General features: G+C 41.7%; 1 protein-coding gene across 3 annotated transcripts in view; it reads left to right on the forward strand.

Annotated features, from left to right (window-relative positions):
* slc8a1b (solute carrier family 8 member 1b) overlaps positions 1 to 19,407 on the forward strand; it is a 363,534-nt gene that overhangs the window by 277,724 nt on the left and 66,403 nt on the right. For all 3 annotated transcript variants that reach the window (XM_034185109.1, XM_034185110.1, XM_034185111.1), the window contains one exon: positions 10,435 to 10,580. In XM_034185109.1, coding sequence (XP_034041000.1) covers positions 10,435 to 10,580 — 146 coding nt within the window. The remainder of the gene's footprint in view (positions 1 to 10,434; positions 10,581 to 19,407) is intronic.

Raw genomic sequence — 19,407 nt, forward strand, 5'->3', positions numbered from 1 at the left:
TGTAAAGCTTTGTAAAACCTTGTAAATGATAGAATGCTAAAGCAGTGGGTCACCCCTTTCAGTCTAGTCTGCTTGAGGTTTCTTCCTCAGAGGGAGTTTTTCCTTACTACTGTCATGTGTGCTTGCTCTCGGCATTGGTAAGGTAGACCTTACTTGTGTGAAGCACCTTGAGGCAGCTTTGTTGTGATTTGGCGTTATATAAACAAAATTAATTGAAATTAATGAAATTCAAATTAAATATAAAAATTCACCCCCTGTGCAGTTGTCACAAACAGAAAAACTAGCTATAGAGATAAAACTTTTTTCTGTACTAGGCTTCCGTAAAGTATCAGATTTATAACATGGGGGTCTACGGGGACTGACATGCCTTTGGAGGAAGCCTCAAGTGGCCATTTAAGAAACTGCAGGTTCTGGCACTTCCACATTGATTTCATTTTTTTTTATTTTTTTCTGCACTGGATGCAGTTAGTGATTGACAGCAGATCTTCTTCTTTACTCATCCATCTCCCCTCTGTTGATCCTCCTCATCCTTGTTTCATCCTCCTACTCCTCATCCTACCTGCTTATCCTTCTGAAATATTGCTTCACCTCCTCTCGCCTAATGACATCCCTGTGCTCCTTTCTGCTGACTCCTCCATCCTCCTCTTCTCATCTCCTTATCCTTCTCTGGTAAAGCCGTATTTTCTCCTGCTCCTGTTCCGTCTCCTCTGATGGGTCTCCACATACTAATGGTCTCTCGTCTTTCTTCTGCTCCTCCTCTTCCTGCTATTATCTCGTCCGATGCTGTTGCTGTCTAACCTCATCAGGCTGAGTCGTCTCCTCTCTCCTCCTCTGCCTCCATGAGCAGATGGAAGGTGAAGCTGCGCTCTCTCTTGCTCCTATGCCTCCTTTTCTGTTTTACATGCTGACAGCCAGCAAAGACGCCTCCTCGCCCATCTTACATTTCCTTCCTCCTCCTTTCCTTGCCTCCTCTGATTGAACCGGGACAAGGTGTAAACATTTCTCTCCCTGCCTTTCTGTGCCTGTTCTGTTCTTCAAATGCGTTCTCCTCTCAGCACGCCTCCTTTCCTTTATCCCTTTCTTCTCTTTGCTCTCCTGTCTCCTCCCCGTGCACCTCCATCCCTCACGTAGACACACCCCGCCTCCTGTCCAGTCCCATCAGCATCAGGCTTTGCAGAAGTTGTGCACCAACTAATTTTAGCAGTAAATCTCGCCCATGTAACGTGGACGCTCTTGCCTTGAATTCAGACGTGTGGAGCATAAACAGGAGCAGAAAGATGCAATAATGTGGTGATGGAATTGTCACCATAATATAGTGGTTGAGCTTATCGGGGTGAGTGCAGGAGGAGAAGGAGTGAAACGGGATGTCAAACCCAAGTTTAAGGCTGCTCACAGAAAATAAACCCTTCCTGATACCGACTGTTTTTCCGCTGTGCAGATGAGAAATTTCACACAAATTCCACAGTTAATGTCATGTTGTCAAAGTCGAATAGAAAAGGGCATGAAGGGTGCATTCTGGAAGTTTACCGAAGCCCATGTAAACCGAATCAGAAGAGGAACAAAAAGTAAGTCCCTTCAGCTGCTCCCTTGTTTGCACTCGGGGTCACCACAGCAAATCCAAGGTGGATCTGCATGTTGAATTGGCATAGGTTTTACGCCGGATGCCCTTCCTAACGCAACTCCACATTACATGGAGAAATGTGGCAGGGGTGAGATTTGAACCCGGAGCATTCTGAACTGGAACAAGGAGCAAAAATGATGTCACTCTGAAGACGAGTGATTTTGGGGTAACCGGCTCTGCCACACAGTTCACGTTTTCGCTGCTATTTGTCTTTCTGTTAGTTGGATTATGCAAAAACTACACAATGGATTTTTGTGAAACTTGGTGGAATGGTGGAATATGAGACACCCTTAACTTTTAAAATGGATCCAGTGATGGAAGTGCATCCAGGATTTTTTTTTTTTTACTTTGTGAGGATTTTTCCTGAATTTCTCAAGAGATAAATGGTAAATGGACTGCATTTACAGTTTGGTCCCCCCAAAAAACGCCCTATTTTCTGTTTGATCTCATTTTTTACTCAGATATTTTGAAAATTCTTTCATCAAACATTAGCAGAATGATGGGAGATTATGTCCTTCAAATCTGATAGAAATTGAAGCATTTTTGGTGGTCTGTCCTTAATAGTTGATAATATGTTCTATCCAGGCTCCTCTTTGACGAATAACTGCAGCAACACAAACATTGAAATTTTTGATGACTCGTCCAATCATGTCAGCTGGTATGTGCCTGATTTCCATTCTTATGTTGACATGATGAAAGAATTTTCAAAATATCTCATCTGAGTAAAAAATGAGATCAAAAAGAAAATAGGAGGTTTTTTTTTTTTTTTTTTGGACCACCCTGTATATAGCACTTTTCCATCTGCATCAGAAGCTCAAAGCGCTTTACAATAATGCCTCACATTCACCCCGATGTGAGGCTGCTGCCATACAAGGTACTCACGACACACCCGGAGCAACTCTGGGATTAAGGACCTTGCTCAAGGGCCCTTAGTGATTTTTTGGTCAAGCTGGGATTTGAACCGAGGATCCTCTGGTATCAAGCCCAACGCTTAATCACTAGACCATCACCTCCCCTAATAATGCAAGATTCCCCCTGATACACACATACACAAAATAATCAGGCATATGTGCTAATATCACTCATCTTCAACTGCTTACTCCAATTAAGGTTCACCTGGGGGGGGGGGGGGGGGGGGGGGGGGGGGTGATTGCCTATTCCAGCAGTCACAGGGCGCGAGGCGGGGTACACCCTGGACAAGACGCCAGTCTGCCACAACTTTTCAGTCCACCTAACGTGCATGTCTTTGGATGTGGGAGGAAGCCGGCGCACCTGGAGGAAACCCACACAAACACAGGGACAACATGCAAACTCCACACTGAAAGGCTGCAGGTGGGAATCGATCCCATGACCTTCTTGCTGTGAGGCAACATTGCAAACCACTAAGGCACCGTGCTACCGTGTTAATATCTTCACTCAAAAAACTGACTCATTGGATGAACTCAGTTCATTTATGAGCAGGATTGCCATCTCATAAATATATGTAGTCCCAACTAAATTAAATCAAGTTATCTTGCACTGGTGTGCTTTATTTGAGTTGGGGCTACATACATTTATTAGATGGCAATCCTGCTCATAATTGTATTGAGTTCATCCAATGAGTCTTTTGTGTGTGTGTGTGTGTGTGTGTGTGTGTGTGTGTGTGTGTGTGTGTGTGTGTGTGTGTGTGTGTGTGTGTGTGTGTGTGTGTGTGTGTGTGTGTGTGTGTGTGTGTGTGTGTGTGTACTTAATCACTTGAGAAAATCACTGAAAAATGACAAATTATACTGCAGCAGATGACATAAGTTTTACAGCAAAATTGTGGATTTGGTAATACAAGCACCAAATCTGGCACAGCGATGTCTCATGTTATTACGTAGCATATCTGATCAAGTGGCTACTTGAAAATCCAAGATGGCTGACATTTTCCAAGATGGCCACCAACATCAGCTTTGGAAAACCACCTTTTTGAATGGAAATGCTCCCATCACAATGGATCTGTTTCCCAGCATCACTGAAATCCAAGATGGAGTCTAATTGAAAGATGGCCACCAACAAAATGTCATTATTTGGTAGATTTGTGTGATCTTGGTGTCAAATTGCAGTTTTACAAACACACAACCAGAATATTAGAGTACTGACGGGGACTAGAAGGAGAGAGCATATCTCACCCATATTGGCCTCTCTTCACTGGCTTCCTGTTAATTCTAGAATAGAATTTAAAATTCTTCTTCTTACTTATAAGGTTTTGAATAATCAGGTCCCATCTTATCTTAGGGACCTCGTAGTACCATATCACCCCAATAGAGCGCTTCGCTCTCAGACTGCAGGCTTACTTGTAGTTCCTAGGGTTTGTAAGAGTAGAATGGGAGGCAGAGCCTTCAGCTTTCAGGCTCCTCTCCTGTGGAACCAGCTCCCAATTCGGATTAGGGAGACAGACACCCTCTCTACTTTTAAGATTAGGCTTAAAACTTTTCTTTTTGCTAAAGCTTATAGTTAGGGCTGGATCAGGTGACCCTGAACCATCCCTTAGTTATGCTGCTATAGACTTAGACTACTGGGGGGTTCCCATGATGCACTGTTTCTTTCTCTTTTTGCTCTGTATGCACCACTCTGCATTTAATCATTAGTGATTGATCTCTGCTCCCCTCCACAGCATGTCTTTTTCCTGGTTCTCTCCCTCAGCCCCAACCAGTCCCAGCAGAAGACTGCCCCTCCCTGAGCCTGGTTCTGCTGGAGGTTTCTTCCTGTTAAAAGGGAGTTTTTCCTTCCCACTGTAGCCAAGTGCTTGCTCACAGGGGGTCGTTTTGACCGTTGGGGTTTTTCCGTAATTATTGTATGGCCTTGCCTTACAATATAAAGCGCCTTGGGGCAACTGTTTGTTGTGATTTGGCGCTATATAAATAAAATTGATTGATTGATTGATTGATTGATTGATATTGACCTTTGACCCAATAACATTGACCTTTAAGGACAATTCCTTGGATACCAGGATTAGTGGGAATGTGACAAAGGGCCGGAGAGGGAACAGACAAACGGTCCTCAGATTAAGCTAAAAGAACAAATGACTAAACTCATCAACATAATTCTGTTGTTTCCCCTCAAATGGCGACATGTTTTTTCAAATACATGGAAGTTGAATTTCTCTTCGTGGTGAATATGCCATGTTTTTGTGAAGCTGGAAAAACAACGTTCAGGTGATGAAATGGAAGTGAGCTTCAAAAAAAAAAGCAGCAAGGACACCAGAGGAGTACAATCCGAGTGATAAACGGTCGAGGGAGCAGCTGTGAAAGGAGGCAGCATCTTGGCCTCCAACATTCAACCTCTGTCAGGTCTATTTACATCCAAACACACACACACACGCAGTGAGTGCAGCTGACACGCACACCGCCAGGTAACGCTGCTCCCACATGAGGTTTGTATTAACAGAGTCCATTAAATCCACATTAAATAGTGCAAATGTGTGAGTGGAGCTCCAGCTGTCTGAAAGAGAACAGGAAGTCGTTTTTCTCCATTTTCATTTTTTGCGTGACTAATCAAGCCCATTAAAGACATTTGAGGCTTTGACAGCTTTAATAATGACAATCTGTTTAAGGTCATTTAACACGCGATTTAAAGCAAGATGATCTCCAGAAGCCATGAAATAATTTGAACTTTTCAGCACAGTTGTAATACTAGAGCGCAGCGCTCGTACAGTAGAGTGCAAACTTCCGCCAACGCTAATTTCCAATTCCAGTTCCAGTTTTTCACACCATTTTCACAGCACCACATCTTTATATGTATCTATGTCTATATTTGTTGTTGCTTTTTGGCACTTGGTTTCTGACTGATAACTGAAATAGTACAGCGGTTAAGAGAATATTTAGAGGAGAATCCTGCAAATGGTGATAAAAGCATCAAATTTGGCAGAAATACTCCTCAGACATTCCTCTTTTGAAAAAAACCGATTGGCCATTTGAATTTTCAACTGAAGAATTACACAGAGGTCAAATTTAAAAGATGCTCCAATCATATTGAAAAATATTCCACATATTTACCTGATCATAAAGATTCCAAAAAGGTATAGTTTGGACTATCTGTGACTGAATTCTATGGAGTTATGGGATAAAAACAGCAAGAATGGTGACAAAGGTCAGTTTAATTTTGTACAGGGGTCAAAAGTCAAAGTTGCTCCAATTTTGGTAAAAAGTGATGTAATTACTAGTTAACACGGTTTTAAAAAGGAATAGTTTGGACCATGTATCATCCTTACTTATCACGGTACGGGGTAACATATGTCACATGTCATAGAATCCAATAGATGTAGACCTTGTTTGACCTTTAATTTGGAGATCAAGCGTTCAGCACTGTCAACACTATTCCATTTATTAATCCTATTAGCTCAACCAATAATTTGCATCACTTTGTACCAAAATTGGAGCAACTTTAACTTTTAACCCCCTTTACAAAATGAAACTGACCTTTGTCACCATTCTTTCTGTTTTTAATCTCGTAACTCCACAGAATTCAGTCACAGGTAGTCCAAACTATACCTTTTTGGAATCTTTATGATCAGGCAAATAATGTGGAATATTTTTCAATATGATTGGAGCATCTTTTAATTTTGACCTCTGTGTAATTCTTCAATTGACCCCTACCTGACCACCAATTGAAAAGTCAAGTGGCCAATTGTTTTTTTTTTTGTTTTGTTTTGGGGGTTTTTTCAAAAGAGGGGTGTCTAAGGAGTATTTCTGCCAAATTTGACGCTTTTATCACCATTTGCATGATCATTTCAATTATCTGCTGCACTAAAAGACAAACAGGCATAAAATTGTAACTTCCATCCAATTTTGGTGGTGTAGCTAAATCCAGAACAGAAAAATGAGAGTGACTGGGGCACTTTTGATTGAGATATAATGTAAAATGTATATCAAATGGACTTTTCAATATTAAATTAAAATGTCCACAAAAAGCCACAATTCGCATCAGATCTGGGTCAAACTTTGTCAGGTGATAGTGTCAGTCTGCACCTCATTTTCAAATATGAGAGTGATTGAGGCACGTTTGATTTCTATATAATGTAAAATATACATTAAATGGCGTTTGCAATGTTAAATAGCCACAATATCTGTAATCTGGATCAGATCTGGATCAAACCTTGTCAAATTAAATTATATCATTCTACATAACACTGTCAAATATTAAAGTAATTAAAGATTTTTCCTGACTTTGACCTTTGACCTTGAAAATTTAATCAGTTCTTGTTTCAGGATGTGAATTTTCATTAAGAATTTCATAATGATATATGAAAAATTGTGGGCTGTTCACAAACAAACAGGGGAAAAATTATTAGCAGTATGTGAAAGTTAATTTAGGGCATACATTTTGGTGCAAGTGTGACATCAGACAATACTGACATCGTCCAGACAAGATTATTCCAAATTGTTACTTTCAAGTTCATTAAAACAAATCATTGATGCACTAAAGGCTCAGAATAAAAGGAAAGTGTCACATTCTTCAACTGTTACTAAATTTGGCTATTATTTAAAGTGTTAAACCAGTGGTGCCACCCCTTTTTCCTTGGAGTGCCACTTGCTTGTATCTCAGACTGAATGCCCCCTGAAAATAAATCCCTAAACCACTGCGTGCACATCACAAAAAAATACAGTGATCATTTTTGTTTGGTTTGCAAAAAATAACTTTTCTCTGTGATTCATACAGATTCATATAAAAAAATGTCTTTTTAGCTTTGCAAACCTCGTGCACGCCCCTCCTGTGATCTTCCTGTCCTGTGTGTACTTTGTGACCTCATATTGCTTTGTGCACTGAACTGATCACTGCTTATTGGTTGTGATTAACTGAGCTTTGAAGAAACTGATCCAGGTAAGAAATTTGCATGCATGAACGCGAGCGGGCTTTAAGCTCCACGGTGCAGCTCAGCAGAGGGGAACAAATGATCATTGAGCTGGTGCAGACCCACAATGCACTGCACCATAATGGCATGGATAACTGTTCCGCCATGCAAAATCTGATCACAGACTCTCTCGCTCTCCCGCTGGAACGTGCGCGCTCTCTTACACTGCCCAGGTAGGCAGTCAAGGTTGCTCAATCAAACAACCCACTGGTGTGGTCAAAAAGCCAAAGCCTTCATTTTTTGCAGTGAAAGATCAGGTATATCACCACACAAGAAAAAGTATTTAACTTTAAGATAAGATCAACTTTATTTATCCTGAAGGACATTATTTTGCCAGAGTACCGAAACAGTAAACATGAACAATGTTTTTTTTGTTGTTGTTTTACAATAAGTACAACAAATTTATGCAAAATGACTGGAAGACATCTGCACAAAAGGTTCAACAATATTCCACATAACTCTGAGTAACTGAATAACTCAGAATAACTATGTTCATTATGTATTCATTTAGCAGAAGGGAGAGGAATTATACAGTCTGATTGCCACAGGCAGGAAATCAATCAATCAATCAACATTTATTTATAAAGCGCTTTACAGCACCGACTGGTGTCCAAAGTGCTTAACATTAAAAACACAAATTTACAAAAATAAAACACATATAAAATAAAAATTTTAAAACAACACATAAAAAAGAACATAAAAATAACAGAACATGGCACCTCCCCACTAAGTGTTAAAAGCCAGTTATATAAATAAGTCTTTAACTTAGATTTAAAAAGTGCTAGGTCAGGAATAGTACGTAACTCAAGAGGTAGCTCATTCCACAGTCTGGGGCCAGCTACCGCGAAAGCATGATCAGCCCAGCGTTTATATCTTGACCTTGGAACATCTAAGTAAAGCTGGCCAGACGCCCTTAATGTCCTACTGTAGGTGCGCAAAGTTAAAATTTCAGACAAGTAGGGAGGTGCAAGGCCATAAATAGCTTTAAAAACAAACATTAAAATTTTAAAATCAATTCTAAAACGAACTGGAAGCCAGTGGAGTGAGTACAGGACGGGCGTAATATGCTCTCGTCTAAAAGTGTTTGTCAAAAGACGAGCAGCAGCATTCTGCACCAACTGGAGACGTGCAACAGACGACTGATTAATGCCCGAATAAAGTGCATTACAATAATCAAGTCTGGAGCTGATGCAAGCATGAATGGCCGTCTCAAGAGCACGTCTACTGAGAAAGTGCTTTGTTTTAGCCAAAAGGCGAAGTTGGAAAAAACTAGCTTTGACAACAGAATTTATCTGTTGATAGAACCTCAAACAGCTGTCAAATATCACTCCCAAATTCTTGACAGCTGGTTTTACATAGTTAGCCAAAGCACCAAAATTTGGTGTTACCACATTTGGTATGCCAGAGCGCTCAAACACCATGATCTCCGTTTTACCATCATTCAGGTAAAGGAAGTTTTGGGACAGCCACTGCTTTACATCACAAATACAATTAAATAATGATGACAAAGCATCACTCCCATTAGTCCTCACAGGCAGATAGATTTGCAGATCATCTGCATAACAATGAAAGGACAGATTGTGCTGGGTTATAATTGACCCCAATGGCAGAATGACAGGAAAGACCTTCTGTGGTGTTCTGTGGTGCACCTCAGTGGTCTCAGTCCATGGCTGAAGGTGCTCTGACAGGACGTCAGTGTGGCATGCAGGGAGAGGGAGGTGTTATCCAGCATGTTGCGCAGTTTCCTCAACATCCTCCTCTCTGACACCTCCACCACAGACTCCAGCTCAACCCCCAGGACAGAGCCAGCTCTCCTGATGAGCTTGTTGAGTCTCTTAAGACTCTGATGCTTCAGTAGTAAACATAATACACTTCAGGCTGTCTTGAACTTAAACTTGATGCATGATATATCTCCTGTGGTTCCACACAACACAATGAAAACTGATGGATTTGAAGAATCTAATATTATTCAATTTGTATCTAGCACTTCAGCTACTTGTAGGTTTGCTTGAAAGTAAAGCTACTGGTGTCCACTCATTTAGAAAATATTGTGGTTCTTGTAATGCTGATGCATTAAAACCACAGCCCAAATCCAAAAAGTCCAAACACTGCAGCTGTTAATCAGAATGTTGGACTTACTGTAGCACTGCGCTTATTGCATTTCAACTTTATGTTCCAGGGCTATAAAAATCTTAATTGGCCAGATGGGCCACAGTCATAAATGATTAAAATGTGTAATTTGCACACTTCCTTTACAGCAGTTGACGCAAGTTAACCAGAAAGGGCTGCATTTAGTGTCCAACTGGTAGAGATGGCAAGATGGGGGGGAGCGCTACAGAGGACATTAAAGCTCCTTTCTGCAATATTTTCATCTACCATCTTCTCACTGTGCTGAAACCAACACTATGATCCACAAGTCAGGCCCATCAGGTAAACCCGCCATCTAGTGGCTGTGGGAAATACTAGAAAAATCCAAGCTCCAGGTTCCATCAAGATGTTACATTACATTCATTTAGCTGAAACCTTTATCCAAAATGACATACAAGTGAGGAACCACAATCAAGATACAGTTCAAAGGTTCAACCCCAAGTCAGAAAAAGTTGGGACGATATGGAAAATCAGGGGCTGAACACATGAACATTTACAAAACACTGAATATATCATGACATTCACATCAGTCATTAAGAAAACAAACAGTGTGGTACTGGATGGTAAATCTGTGTCAGGTAAGCCGTTCTCAAAAAATTGAGTAACCATGCTCAAAGGAGATACGGAGATAGGGAAGCCACCAAAACACCCAGGATCAGTCTGAAAGAGTTCTAGGCTTCTGTGGATGTGCTTTATTTTTTTCTGTGCTATCTGTTCCACAAGTCCCAAATATCAAATTTAGCCACCAGTTCTTTTCCCATCTTGTTTTGACTGCTGGTTTCTGTGTTTTCAGAGGAAGGACAGAAAGGAGAAGAGGAGGAAGAAGAAGCACTGGCAGGAAAAGATGAAGAGGAGCTGCGCATTGCAGAGATGGGCCGCCCCATGCTGGGAGACCACGTCAAACTGGAGGTCATCATAGAGGAGTCATACGAATTCAAGGTAAAGAGAGGGAACCTGAATGTTTGTACAAGTGGGTGTGCTACACAACTCGTTTGACATAACGAAAAACTGCAGGAACATGAAGGGTTTTTTTCTTCATCTTAGTCTTTCAGGTGGTCGTAATAGGGATTGGCAGTGCAAATTTTATTCACACAGTCTAGTAGAATAAGAACAGGTGGTTCTGTGCAATAGTATACAAATAATGAATGTAAAAACATTCATTATTTGTTTTATATAACAGCTAAAATAGATCCTTGTCATTTGATATTTTATTAATTTATAAACAACAGAAAAGGGACTTACATTTTGGTGTTCCACTGCTGCTAAAGTCCAACACGATGTTTAAATAGGAGTCCAAATTGTGACATGTAGTCCGGTGATGCAGTGCACTGTCTTCATACGTCCAAAAAAAAAAAAAAAAGAAAAGACGTTGTGTAGTTCCTAAGTCCAGCCAAAAATCATGTCAGCTTTTCAGCTTTTCATCTGAACAGCTCTTCATGCATCCAGACGCTTTACAGCGGAGTGAATTTTGGATGTGTGTGTGTGTGTGTGTGGTGTTACAAGAACTAGCACCGTCAGTTAGCTAAATCAAATCGTTGTCCCGCGTTCGCATGCTCACACAACCCGGACAGCGCTTGTGCGTGTGTACTACCAAAAAAGAAAAAAAGACTATGTGCATTCTAGCATTCTGCTAACAGTCTCCAGACAGCTTACAGCTCAGTTGATTTGTTTTGTGTGTGCCTGCATGCGTGCGTATGTGTGTGTGTGCATGTATGTGTAGGGGTGTGTGTGTGTGTGTGTGTGTGTGTGTGTGTGTGTGTGTGTGTGTGTGTGTGTGTGTGTGTGTGTGTGTGTGTGTGTGTGTGTGTGTGTGTGTGCGCAGAGTGCAATGGTACCAAACGTATAGAAGAAAATTTACACTCTAAATGGAACCAAATTGCACTCTAAATGCAATGCAACACAAATGGGATGAATAATACATGTCACGTGACATACAAAGCACCAATCAAAAGACAAGGATTCACTCAGCCGTTATACAACTATAAAACCTAAAGACCAAGTTCAGTGTTGCTTCCCACTCAGAGCTGCCTGTGCGTTTCTTGTAAAAAACACACTGTCCCAGTTCATTCAGGTGTAAATGGTTACGGCTATGCCTTGAAGTGTGACCTGTGATGGACAGGCATCCCATCGAGGCAAATTCATGGACCCAGATTCACTTCACTGGAAACCGGATATTAATTTCAGCTCATTGAGTTCCAATCTCTTTGGAATCTCTATGGAAAAAAGCACATAGTTGGTCACATAGTTTTTTGCCTAATATTGTGTTATTAGTATGGTGCTAGTTTTTCAACTGACTTCATACTGGTTTTGAAACTTTATACATCAGCAAAGTTTAATTTTATACATTTGAATTGTGTAGCATACCAGGTGATGTGATATTGTAACTACCTACTTGATTACTCTTTAATTCCTTTTCCCCCTAAGGTCAGCAGGGTCAAGATTGCTTGTATTTTTGCATCGATGCGAATGGTCAGAGAATATTTTTCCACCTTTGGACGATCCATGCAGTTAATTGAAATTTGTTACAAATGTTCAGTGCTAAAATTCAACCTGCATAACCCTCTACCATAGTTTACAGTCAGCTGAAAAAACATTATCTACCTGCTCTGTGGCTTAGCAATTGAACTATACTCCCGGGGTTTAATTCAATCAATCAATCAAAGTTTATTTATGTAGCCCATTCCACAGCCCAGAGGGTGACCAAAGTGCTTCACAGTCAGATAAAAACATAAAGACTAAATTAAGACAATAGGCAAATTTGACACATCAATAAAAATATACATCCAAATTATTTGCAGATAAGAACCGAATAAAATGTCAGAGCACTGCTGGTTGTGTAAAAGCCATTCTGAAAAGGAAGGTTTTTAATTTAGACCCAGGTCAGTGGTGAAGCAGATCTCGGTGGGAGCTTGTTCCACGGTCTGGCTGCAGCCACAGAGAAAGCCCGGACTCCCCAGTGGCAGTATCTGGACCTCGGAACCTCAAGAGGGGTTTCACACAACCTGGCTGTGTCCTTTGATAAGACAGTTCATCTCTATTATTCCAGTCCACCCAGCTGTAAATGGGTACCAGCCTTGGCTGTGGAATTAACTTGTGATGGAGTGGGGTCCCATCCAGGAAGTGCGTAGACTTCCAGGATAAACACTGGCTGTAATGTTTTGGTTATGGATGCCAATGCAGAGAACCATAAGGGAAGGCACGCAAAAACATGTTTATTGTTGCAAATAAAATGCAGCCAGCTGACTTTTAGCAGCAGACAACAGGCTTGGTAAAAAAAAAAAAAACAGGCAAGAAGTCAGGCAAACAGGTGATCAGTGAAATTGCCAAATGTCTTTCTGAGGAAGTTAACAAAGGGTTATTCAAAAACAGGCAAAGATCAGTCACAAAGACTTTTCTTAGCAGGAAATCAGTCCAGAACAACAGCAAAGGTCTGTAACAAGAGGTCAAAACACTGGAAGTAAGCACTATAATATGGATGCTAGAAATCAGGACAAACCTAATATAATCTGACAATGATGGAACAACCTGAAAGTGTCTAAATATACATGTGAACAATCAAATCCAGAATTATGAAACTATGTGAAACCAAAGTCTGAAACAGGAAGTTAAGCAACATGAGATGAACTCAGACGAAATGTCAAAGTAAAAGCGCAAGAAAATATTTACAGCAGGGAATAATTACGCAGGTCTCATAGAGAATATACTAAAAAAAAATAATACTGAAACAGAACAACAAGGATATCAAAGCAAAACATCAAAATATGACCCCTGCCAACTGGCACCAAGGGGCCTCAGAGTGTTTATGGCCTTACGTCTACTGAAAATACACACATTCTCAGACGTAACAGTTTATATTTTTTTGTTGTTGTTGTTTGTTTGTTTTAAAAGAAAGTTTACCAGATCCCAGTGCCACTGATAAATTTCACACTGTCTGTAGTCTCTGTAGTAATTCCAAATCCAAACCACAAAGAACCAAAAAAAAAACCCTCTTGATTTACATTTGCATTTTATTGACTTGGTTGGAGGCATGTTTGCATAACTATGATGTTCTCAGTCATCTTTTAAAAATAACTGGGGCCATATCACTGACTTCACATGCCGAGAAATATGACTAATTCATGGTTTCAAGTACATTGTGTCTGCTTCTGTAATGTACCAACAATAATGAAGACTATAACAGTTGGATGTGCATAACTGAAGACTGGAAAGACGTCACCACACTGTGATGTCCACATCACGTAAGCAGCACTGGAAATACTTCATTTAGTTCATGCTGATGCATATTTGAATTGCATTTGAATGCATCGTTAGAAGAATATCTGATAACGCACACAAGTACACCTGCAAAATTGCAAAACCTTGTTTTTCATCACAGTGCGTATTACCGTGTGTAATATTATATGCTGAGTATCTTTGATTACACAGACATACATAGTCATTTGCACACATTCTCACATACCATTTATGATGCGTGCGAGGAAAAAAAAAAACCCTTGCGTAATCATTTTGTTTGCGTCCTTCTTGGCTCTCCTTCTCCCACACAGACTCTTAAGATAAGTGTAGATGTAATTTGCATTCATTTGTACGTTTCCACTGTATTTGTGCTGTGAGGCATGTTCTTTGCTGCTGCTTCCACCTACAGGTTCACTCTGCATCCCGAGATGGGTAATAACAGCCAGACTGCTCACCACTTGACAGGCTGCAGTACTTTGTCAAGTAGTTTTGTACAGTAATGTGTATTGCCCACATGCATTTGCATCCATATCTGAAGTTCGGTCCAACAGGAGAGAACTGTGTAAGTGTCTGACAACTGTTTGCTATTATGAGGAGAGATTCAAAAAGTTGCTATCATGCAAAGAGATTTTCTCAAAGTAAAGGCCACAACTCTTAAACATTAAGACAGCAAATGCAGAAAAAAGCATCAATTTAACAACAGGTAGTTGCATCAAAAATGTTTTGCACACTGAAAAAAACACACTTGCAAACATAGAGAACACAAATGAATCTCCTCAGCAGCACATGCAGACACGTCTGCTGCAAAATTGTTACAACACCCCCCCTCCCAAAAAAAAAAAGAAAAACATGCTGCAAAGCTCCACAACACACCAGAAGCACTAACAACACAAAAAGAGGACAGAACTGATGGAACCTTCTTTGCATTGCAGTGAACAATGATCATTCTCACCCCGAATGGCTGGCTGAGTTTATTTATTTACGTTGTTGATGATTTTACTGTTACACTAGTTGTATTTTCACATTTTATTATTTTGTTTAAAATGCGCTGAACAACAGAAATGTCTTTTTGTGCTTCCATTGTGTCATGGATCCATTTGGGTGTATAGTGTGAATCTTCAGCAGACAAATTGTTGAATATGCAGCAAGCTGTATTTATTTGTGTTCTCTATGTTTGTGACTTTTTATCACCACAGAATAAAATGGGGGGGGGGGGGGGGGGTTATAGCGATCAGTATGTCCATCTGTCATCCCGTCCATTTTCATTTTTAGCACGATATCTCAAGAATCAGTTAACCAGTTTCATTCATATTTAGCATTGGGATGTACTTCGATGATCCCCCAACACCAGTTGATTATGGTGATCTTGGGGTCAATTTTAAGGTCACAGGAAGATTTTCAAAATATGGTAGCATGATGTCTCAAGAACCAGTTGACCAATTTCATTCATATTTAGCATAAACGTGTATCCGGGTGATCCCCCGACACTTTGTATTCCTGATTTTTGGGGACTGGGGGGATATGTCATCTCCTGAGGACTCTTGCTTTAATTTGCAAGATATTTTTTGATGCAGCTACCTGTTGTTTAATTAGTGCAAGTAGGACATTTTTGTATTTGCATTGTCTAGTGTTGTCTTGTGGCCTCTCTCCAGCACTGTACAAATGGAATTTTATGGAAATGGTTACAAACATGGCAACACGGTGGATTAGTGGTTAGCACTGTTGCCTCACAGCAAGAAGGTCATGGGTTCGATTCCCACCTGTGGCCTTTCTGTGTGGAGTTTTCATGCTCTCCTCGTGTTTGCATGGGTTCTCTCCGGGTGCTCCGGCTTCCTCCCACATCCAAAAGACACACAGGTTAGGTGAATTTGATACTTTAAATTGTCCGTAGGTGTGCATGCGGGTGTGATTGTGTTTGTTTGTCTGATGTGACCCTGTGACAGACTTGCGTCCTGTCCAGGGTGCACCTTGCCTCACACCCTGTGACTGCTGTGATAGGCTCTAGCCCCCTGCGACCCTTAATTGGACTAAGCAGTTAAAGATGCGTGTGTGTGTGTGTGTGTGTGTGTGTGTGTGTGTGTGTGTGTGTGTGTGTGTGTGTGTGTGTGTGTGTGTGTGTGTGTGTGTGTGTGTGTGTGTGTGTGTGTGTGTGTGTGGTTACAAACATCCACATCATAAATAAAACTAAGGAAATGCACAGATGAAATGATATGGATGGATGAACTTTGTCAGAACTCTTGATTCAGGGATCATCATCATCATCATCATCAATTTTATTTATATAGCGCCAAATCACAACAAACAATTGCCCCAAGGAGCTTTATATTGTAAGGCAAGGCCATACAATAATTACGTAAAAACCCCAACGGTCAAAACGACCCCCTGTGAGCAAGCACTTGGCGACAGTGAGAAGGAAAAACTCCCTTTTAACAGGAAGAAACCTCCAGCAGAACCAGGCTCAGGGAGGGGCAGTCTTCTGCTGGGACTGGTTGGGGCTGAGGGAGAGAACCAAGAAAAAGACATGCTGTGGAGGAGAGCAGAGATCAATCACCAATGATTAAATGCAGAGTGGTGCATACAGAGCAAAAAGAGAAAGAAACACTCAGTGCATCATGGGAACACCCCAGCAGTCTAAGTCTATAGCATATAGCATAACTAAGGGATGGTTCAGGGTCACCTGATCCAGCCCTAACTATAAGCTTTAGCAAAAAGGAAAGTTTTAAGCCTAATCTTAAAAGTAGAGAGGGTGTCTGTCTCCCTGATCCGAATTGGGAGCTGGTTCCACAGGAGAGGAGCCTGAAAGCTGAAGGCTCTGCCTCCCATTCTACTCTTACAAACCCTAGGAACTACAAGTAAGCCTACAGTCTGAGAGCGAAGCGCTCTATTGGGGTGATATGGTACTATGAGGTCCCTAAGATAAGATGGGACCTGATTATTCAAAACCTTATAAGTAAGAAGAAGAATTTTAAATTCTATTCTAGAATTAACAGGAAGCCAATGAAGAGAGGCCAATATGGGTGAGATATGCTCTCTCCTTCTAGTCCCTGTCAGTACTCTAGCTGCAGCATTTTGAATTAACTGAAGGCTTTTCAGGGAACTTTTAGGACAACCTGATAATAATGAATTACAATAGTCCAGCCTAGAGGAAATAAATGCATGAATTAGTTTTTCAGCATCACTCTGAGACAAGACCTTTCTAATTTTAGAGATATTGCGTAAATGCAAAAAAAGCAGTCCTACATATTTGTTTAATATGCGCTTTGAATGACATAATTATGTCACATCATAATTATGGTAACGAGAACTCAGCCCTCAGGGGAACTCTGCCTGGGTTAGGGGTAGGGGTAAGGTTAGCCCTGAGCCCTGTTCACACCTGGGTCCGAGAGTGCACCGGCAAACTTCTCCTGTATCCATAATTAGTGATAATAATGTATTTGTACTCAACAAAAATATAAACGCAACACTTTTGGTTTTGCTCCCAATTTGTATGAGATGAACTCAAAGATCTAAAACTTTTTCCACATACACAATATCACCATTTCCCTCAAATATTGTTCACAAACCAGTCTAAATCTGTGATAGTGAGCACTTCTCCTTTGCTGAGATAATCCATCCCACCTCACAGGTGTGCCATACCAAGATGCTGATTAGACACCATGATTGGTGCACAGGTGTGCCTTAGACTGCCCACAATAAAAGGCCACTCTGAAAGGTGCAGTTTTGTTTTATTGGGGGGGATACCGGTCAGTATCTGGTGTGACCACCATTTGCCTCATGCAGTGCAACACATCTCCTTCGCATAGAGTTGATCAGGTTGTCAGTTGTGGCCTGTGGAATGTTGGTCCACTCCTCTTCAATGGCTGTGCGAAGTTGCTGGATATTGGCAGGAACTGGTACATGCTGTCGTATACGCCGGTCCAGAGCATCCCAAACATGCTCAATGGGTGACATGTCCGTTGAGTATGCCGGCCATGCAAGAACTGGGATATTTTCAGCTTCCAAGAATTGTGTACAGATCCTTGCAACATGGGGCCGTGCATTATCCTGCTGCAACATGAGGTGATGTTCTTGGATGTACGGCACAACAATGGGCCTCAGGATCTCGTCACGGTATCTCTGTGCATTCAAAATGCCATCAATGAAATGCACCTGTGTTCTTCGTCCATAACAGACGCCTGCCCATACCATAACCCCACTGCCACCATGGGCCACTCGATCCACAACATTGACATCAGAAAACCGCTCACCCACACGACGCCACACACGCTGTCTGCCATCTGCCCTGAACAGTGTGAACCGGGATTCATCCGTGAAGAGAACCCCTCTCCAACGTGCCAAACGCCAGCGAATGTGAGCATTTGCCCACTCAAGTCGGTTACGAGGACAAACTGGAGTCAGGTCGAGACCCCGATGAGGACGACGAGCATGCAGATGAGCTTCCCTGAGACGGTTTCTGACAGTTTGTGCAGAAATTCTTTGGTTATGCAAACCGATTGTTTCAGCAGCTGTCCGAGTGGCTGGTCTCAGACGATCTTGGAGGTGAACATGCTGGATGTGGAGGTCCTGGGCTGGTGTGGTTACACGTGGTCTGCGGTTGTGAGGCTGGTTGGATGTACTGCCAAATTCTCTGAAATGCCTTTGGAGACGGCTTATGGTAGAGAAATGAACATTCAATACACGAGCAACAGCTCTGGTTGACATTCCTGCTGTCAGCATGCCAACTGCACGCTCCCTCAAATCTTGCGGCATCTGTGGCATTGTGCTGTGTGATAAAACTGCACCTTTCAGAGTGGCCTTTTATTGTGGACAGTCTAAGGCACACCTGTGCACTAATCATGGTGTCTAATCAGCATCTTGATATGGCACACCTATGAGGTGGGATGGATTATCTCAGCAAAGGAGAAGAGCTCACTATCACAGATTTAGACTGGTTTGTGAAACATTTGATGGCCCGAGTGTAGACTCATGTTCAGCTTATCAGTAATATAGAACACACAACTGTGTTCTGTACAGACCGAAAAAAAAAAAAACTCTAGAAATCATTTACACGCCAGAGAGAGAGAGCGACAGAGGGAGAGAGAGAGAGAGAGGGAGAGAGATTGAGAGAGAGAGAGAGAGAGAGAGAGAGAGAGAGAGAGAGAGAGAGAGGGAGAGAGATTGAGAGAGAGAGAGAGGGAGAGAGATTGAGAGAGAGAGCGACAGAGGGAGAGAGATTGAGAGAGAGAGAGAGGGAGAGAGATTGAGAGAGAGAGCGACAGAGGGAGAGAGAGGGAGAGAGAGAGACACAGACAGACAGAGGGAGAGAGAGGGAGAGAGGGAGAGAGAGAGAGAGAGAGAGAGAGAGCGACAGAGGGAGAGACAGAGGGAGAGAGAGAGAGAGAGAGAGAGAGAGCGACAGAGGGAGAGACAGAGGGAGAGAGAGAGAGAGAGAGAGACAGAGGGAGAGAGAGAGAGCGACAGAGGGAGAGAGAGGGAGAGACAGAGGGAGAGAGAGAGAGAGAGAGACAGACAGACAGAGGGAGAGAGATTGAGA

The sequence above is a fragment of the Thalassophryne amazonica genome, chromosome 13, assembly GCF_902500255.1.
Source record: "Thalassophryne amazonica chromosome 13, fThaAma1.1, whole genome shotgun sequence".
NCBI lineage: Eukaryota > Metazoa > Chordata > Actinopteri > Batrachoidiformes > Batrachoididae > Thalassophryne > Thalassophryne amazonica.